The sequence below is a fragment of the Arachis ipaensis genome, chromosome B6, assembly GCF_059453495.1.
Source record: "Arachis ipaensis isolate K30076 ecotype BB chromosome B6, ASM5945349v1, whole genome shotgun sequence".
In the NCBI taxonomy this organism is placed as follows: Eukaryota; Viridiplantae; Streptophyta; class Magnoliopsida; order Fabales; family Fabaceae; genus Arachis; species Arachis ipaensis.
This window is the reverse complement of record NC_142441.1, coordinates 148845759-148851758: the sequence shown is the minus strand read 5'-3', so window position 1 is coordinate 148851758 and position 6000 is coordinate 148845759. Positions and strand designations below refer to the sequence as shown.

At 30.9% G+C, this 6000-nt stretch overlaps 1 protein-coding gene across 2 annotated transcripts; it reads left to right on the top strand.

Moving 5' to 3' along the window:
- The first annotated feature begins 211 nt into the window (after positions 1-211).
- Positions 212-4646, top strand: LOC107605494 (beta-fructofuranosidase, insoluble isoenzyme CWINV3). 2 transcript variants are annotated; one of them, XM_088491328.1, is made up of 6 exons: positions 212-535; positions 1691-2583; positions 2695-2859; positions 3401-3642; positions 4026-4116; positions 4327-4646. In XM_088491328.1, the coding sequence occupies exons 1-6, from the start codon at positions 403-405 to the stop codon at positions 4510-4512; spliced, it is 1710 nt and encodes a 569-aa protein (XP_088347454.1). In that variant the 5' UTR covers positions 212-402; the 3' UTR covers positions 4513-4646. The 2 variants fall into 2 exon arrangements, with proteins under 2 accessions (XP_088347454.1, XP_088347455.1); XM_088491329.1 differs by lacking the exon at positions 212-535 and adding an exon at positions 559-678.
- Positions 4647-6000: the final 1354 nt, after the last annotated feature.

The following is a 6000-nucleotide window of genomic DNA, read 5'->3' as shown; positions in this document are numbered from 1 at the left end:
TAAGGAATGAAACATATGTATTATTATTTTTTTTTTCCTGACGAGTGAAAACATTTTTCTCATAGAATAAAAAAGAATTTCCAAATAACACCATTTGAATAGTGATAAAATAACCACATAGCATATGGTTCAATTAAAAAATTCCAACTTGCTGGCAATCAAGAAGTCAAGTCATTAATAAAAATAATTTCCAGTTGCATATAACTATGAGTGTATATATATAGTTAAATTCTCAATGGTTTTGCATTCCTCTTCACTTGCAAGTTCATTATTTCATCATCACTGATTCTATCCTCACACAACAAAAAACAAGTGAAAGATACATATTGTAATTTAATTTCTAACTATATAAAGGTTTTAATTTGTTGACCTTCCTTAGCTTTAACCTTTAAGGTGGGTAACATGGAGCCCAATTCATCAGAGAATGCATCCTCAAATATCATCAGTAATGGCATCAAGAACAACAAAATGATACATGAAAATCATCTATATAGAACTTCCTACCATTTTCAGCCCCAACAAAATTGGATGAACGGTAATTAATATATATTCAAATATGTTACATGTATATGTTTTTCTTCTGTTTCTAATTTATTTTCTTTTTTCTTGTGATGACATGTTTTGTTTTGTTGATGAGAATTATTGAAAATTGAGTGCTTCATTATGCAGATCCAAATGGTAAGAACATGAACTTTCACTTTCAGTTATCTTTTTTAATTTGTTCTAATCATACTTTTATAATCTCGAAGCAAAGTTAGTATGGTTTAAGATTAAGTACGATTTTGGTCTCCAAGATTTAGGTAGAAAATTTTAATCATTTCTAATTTTTTTTTTTGTGCATTAGAATTCGTTCCTAAGATTTAACTTAGTCTTAAAATCGTCAATTTTATCTAAATTTTAAAGTTTTAGACTAAATTATCCCTAAAAGATAATTATTGAAATGGCATCGTTTTGAAGAGATGGTGATAGGTGAAGTGAGGATATAATGGTTTGAAGGATGATTTTAAAATCAAATTATTTTTTTTTAAAGTTATTATTTTTTGAAAAATATATATTTTATATAAAAATATATTATTTTATTATATTTATTTTAATTCTAATTACACCTCAATTAGATTTTTTAATTTTTTAATCTCTAAGCATGATAAGTGGGCAAATTTTTTTAGAATTGAAAAAAAAATTGTATGTAATTTAGTATCACGTAGTTAATTGGTATGTTTTTCTTTCGTATAGATTTAATTTTTTTAATTTTAAATAACAAATCAGACCTTTAAATTTAAGAACATTTCTATAATGCACAAACTAATGGGTTTGATTTGTAGTGAGATAATTTTTTTTTGTTCTCAAACAAATCGAAGGGTCCGATTAGTATGTTTAAAAAAAAATTTAACACTACAATATGAATTTGACTCTCAAATTTATGTTTTAAAAAAAATTAAAAACCATAAATCTGATAGTATCCACAAAAAAAATTATAAATTATAAATCTAACCCTGTGATTTATGGTATCTATATAAACAAAAAACACACTAAATTTTCACATTGTTAAAAAACACCACTACAACCCCATTACTAAAAATAGAAAGCTTGATAAGTGTAGTAAATATTAAACACATATCCTAAAAAGTTGAAATATACATTTTACAAACGCAGAAATTAAATGATGATTTAATGATTGTAATAATTGCAGGACCAATGTACTACAAAGGAGTTTACCATTTGTTTTACCAATATAACCCTGATGGAGCAACCTTTGGTAAGAAAATGGTATGGGGTCACTCAGTATCCTATGATCTAATCAATTGGATTCACCTCAATCATCCTTCTCTTCAACCATCTCATCACTATGACATTCATGGCTGCTTCTCTGGCTCAACCACAATAATCCCCTCCAATAATCAACCCTTTATTTTCTACACAGGATTTGATGAAACAAAACACCAAGTTCAAAACTTAGCTATGCCAAAAAATCCACAAGACCCTTTTCTAAGGGAGTGGATCAAACACCCTCAAAACCCTATAATCACTGCCCCAATTGGATTAGTTGAACAAGAAAATTTTAGAGACCCAACAACAGCTTGGAAGGGTAGTGATGGAAAATGGAGGGTCATAGTTGGTGCTAGAAATGGTGATATTGGGAAGGCAATTTTATATCATAGTGATGATTTTGTTAATTGGAAATTAAGCCCTAATAATCATGAATTCTATGTAATTGATGGCATTGGAATGTGTGAGTGCCCTGATTTTTTTCCAGTTTTAATTGATGGTACAAAACATGGGGTTGATTTAGATTATTCTTCAGTTCAAGATTCTAATGATGTTATTAGGCATGTGTTGAAGATAAGTTACCAAAATAAACAGCAAGAATATTATTTGGTAGGTAAGTATGTTTGTGATGAGGACAAGTTTGTTGCTGAGAATAAAATTACAGGGACTAGTTTGGACTTGAAATTGGACCATGGTGAATTTTATGCTTCAAAGTCATTCTTTGACTATGCCAAGAAGAGAAGGGTATTATGGGGATGGGTTAAAGAGCTTGATACAGAACAAGATGATATTCTTAAAGGATGGGCTGGTCTACAGGTACTTTAATTAACAAATTAATCTAAAAAAGTTAGATAATTTTGTCAATAATATGTATGATTTCATAGATAATTATAATTTTGCATCAATATTGAAATATATATATATAAGGCTATTCCAAGGCAAGTGTGGCTTCATGAAAATGGGAAGTGGCTGATGCAGTGGCCAATAGAAAAGTTAGAGACACTTAGAGACTCCGACAATCAAGTTAGTATTTTCGCACACAAACTTGTTTTTGGATCAACTCTTCAAGTCTCAGGTATCACTGCATCACAGGTAAGTCACTTTATTTCCTGCATTGTTAATTTTTTCTTGTGAAATTGATGAATTTCTAGACTATGTAAAATATCAAAGGCCTTTTTTTTTTTCAATTTTCTCATGTCAAAATTATATATATATATATAATAAGAAAATGGATATTGTTACTCCTATTTTAATAATGCTATTCTCTTTTTCTATTTTAAAAAAATGAGAGTATAACGTTATCATTTTTCATAAAATAAACTTATTTTTGTTTCGAAAAAAAATATAAAAATAAAATAGTCTCAAAATTAAAAAAATGAGTAATTTAAAGTCAAATAATTGTGTTTTCCAAATTTTAAAGGCGAAGTTTGTAGACTTTTTTTTTTTTCCAAAATTAAGATTATTGACTCTTTTGTATAACTGTAACCATGTACAAATTTTCCATCCATCAATGCCCTCATTAAGATTTACATATTAACATATAATGAAACTTCCATATAAAACAATCATTTTCCATATTTAACAAAAAGATTATTACTTATTTCATTTATTTTGTGTGTTTTGGTCTTTGAAGGCTGATGTAGAAGTAGTGTTTGAACTACCTGAACTGGAAAGTGCTGAGTGGTTAGATTCCAAAGAAGTTGATCCCCAAATAGTGTGTAGTGATAAAGAATATGCATCAAGAAGTGGCATAATAGGCCCATTTGGTTTGTTGGCTTTAGCTTCAAAGGATCTTACAGAGCAAACTGCAATTTTCTTCACAATCTTTAGAACTCCCAATGGATTTTCATGTCTCATGTGCACTGATCTTACCAGGTTAATTAATTAATAATAATGATTTAGCTAACATGTGTTTCTAGAACATATAATAAGCTTATTATTAGTAAAAGATTTTAAATATTTTTATTTAATGAATACAAAATAAATGCACTGATCTTACTGGGTTAATTAATAATAATTATCCTATTGTCCCAACTAAATTTTGGTACACATGTGTCAAATTTTTTTAAAAGAATAAATGTATTATCAATTTTTGAATTGTGTTGGACGAAATTTATTTATTATTTTAAATATTTAGGGACAATTTTATTCTCTGTATTTTTTATTAGAGAGCACATAGAACATTTACAACTTTTTGTTTTCATATGTTTAAGATTGAATTATTCTCTTTATTTTTGTTTTCTGCAATTTATTTACAGGTCTTCATTGAGGCAAGACGTTCATAAAACCACATATGCAACTATCTTTGCCATAGATTCCAATCTCAAAGCAATTTCACTTAGAACCTTGGTACGTATGTTACTATGTTTTTTTGATATACTGATAGTGAAAAATATTTTATATAATTATCTAATTATATTCATTATTTTAGATAATCATTTATACGATCAATGTAAAAAATAATTATTTTTATTAATATAGCATTACATAATTAGATGTACGTGTAAAATTACTATTTTTATTTAATATATAACTCCTCTTTGTGTTCTTGTTATGTAGATTGATGGGTCGATTATAGAGAGTTTTGGAGAGAAAGGAAGAGTTTGTATCACAAACAGAGTTTATCCCTTGTTGGCTACTGAAAAAGATGCTCATCTTTATGTCTTTAACAATGGAAAACAGAATGTTTGCATCTCAAAACTAAATGCTTGGAGCATGAAGCGAGCAAAGTTTGTTCAACAGTGAAAGTGATTGTTTGAAATTGTTTGAACTTTGAAGCAATATTGCTAAGAATAATTTGGAGAATGATACACCATTTTACATAGATATATTGTATAAAGCTGTTTAATTTAATTTATATTGTGTCCTGGTTAAAAGCATGTCAAATCTATTAAGAAAGGTCTTTGCTATGGTATCAATGAAAGGAATTGTACATAATAAAATAATGAAAGCAAGATAATTTACAATTATAAAGATAAGAAGATTTTAACTTAAAAACATTAATATAATGTGAGTGGTAAAATAACTCATTATCTATCAACTTGACCAATCTCAACACATTGGTTATTTCTCCAAAGCTCTTAATGTCATCAAATGCCACTGGTTCCAACCTTAATATTCACCACTATCTTTTTTATTGAAAAGTAAACAACTTGAATTTTTCCAACACTTTTCCAGGTCTTTAGTTTTTAGGAATTTTTTGTCCATAACATCTTTTAAGATTTTTTTTATCAGCATTTGAATCTTTTGGATACTAAATTAGTAGTTACCTCCATAGTTATTAAATCCAACTCGATCTGCTCGATTTGACTGGAAACCTGATCACTTAGTCACTTGATTGGGTTGAGCCACTCGTTAAACCGTCCCTGCATTAGACTCAAAAAAATCCGAATTGACCTGTCCGGTTTTGTTGAGAACTGGTGACCCGACTGATTTATAAAACCCGGACCGGGTTATGTGTTTTATGTAAAAAAAAAAAAAAACCTAGCGAACGATGTCATGGAAACCTAATCTGTAATCACCATGAGTCTAAAAACCAGACCAAATCGATCAGTTGAACCAGTCCATCTGTGAATCGAACATCTCTGAGTTTGGTCTTAAGGAAAAATTTACTATTTTAAAAACCGTTTATAAACCACTGAACTGGCCGGGAACCGATCAGTTGGACTTAATCGGGATCCGATTGGTTTACAAAAAATGCTGGGGGAGAGAGGGAGGGAGGGAGGGAGGGAGAGAGAGAGAGAAGAATCCCTTCCTTCCCCTTCTCTGCAGTTCAAAATTCACAAACCTCAAAGTTAAAACCCTGAAACATAGCTTCTCCACCACCGGCGCAAGGACTGCCACCGCCCATCGTGCTCTGGATAACGCAGTCGTCGTCTGGTTGTCCGCTCTTCTTCCTCATTCAAGAATCGCACCTTCTTCTTCGAGCTCGGCGTCAGTCCCTGGTCTTTGTCTGCTCCGTCGCGCTCCTGCTATCATCTGTCGCGCTCAGGAACCACCGTCTTCGTCTGGTTGTAGTGCTCAAAGTTTTCAACCCACACAGCTTCTTCCTCAAGCTCGGCATCTTGGAGTCTGCACTTCGTTTGCTCAGTCGCAGCTCTTCCAACCCACCACTGTCTTCAAGTCGTGCTCGTTGCCTGACCTTCGTCTCCGTCGCGCTTCTGCCCCTCTGCTCAGATTGCTCAGACATTAGAACGAAGGTTTACAATTCTGCTAGTGCTACTTAGATTTGGT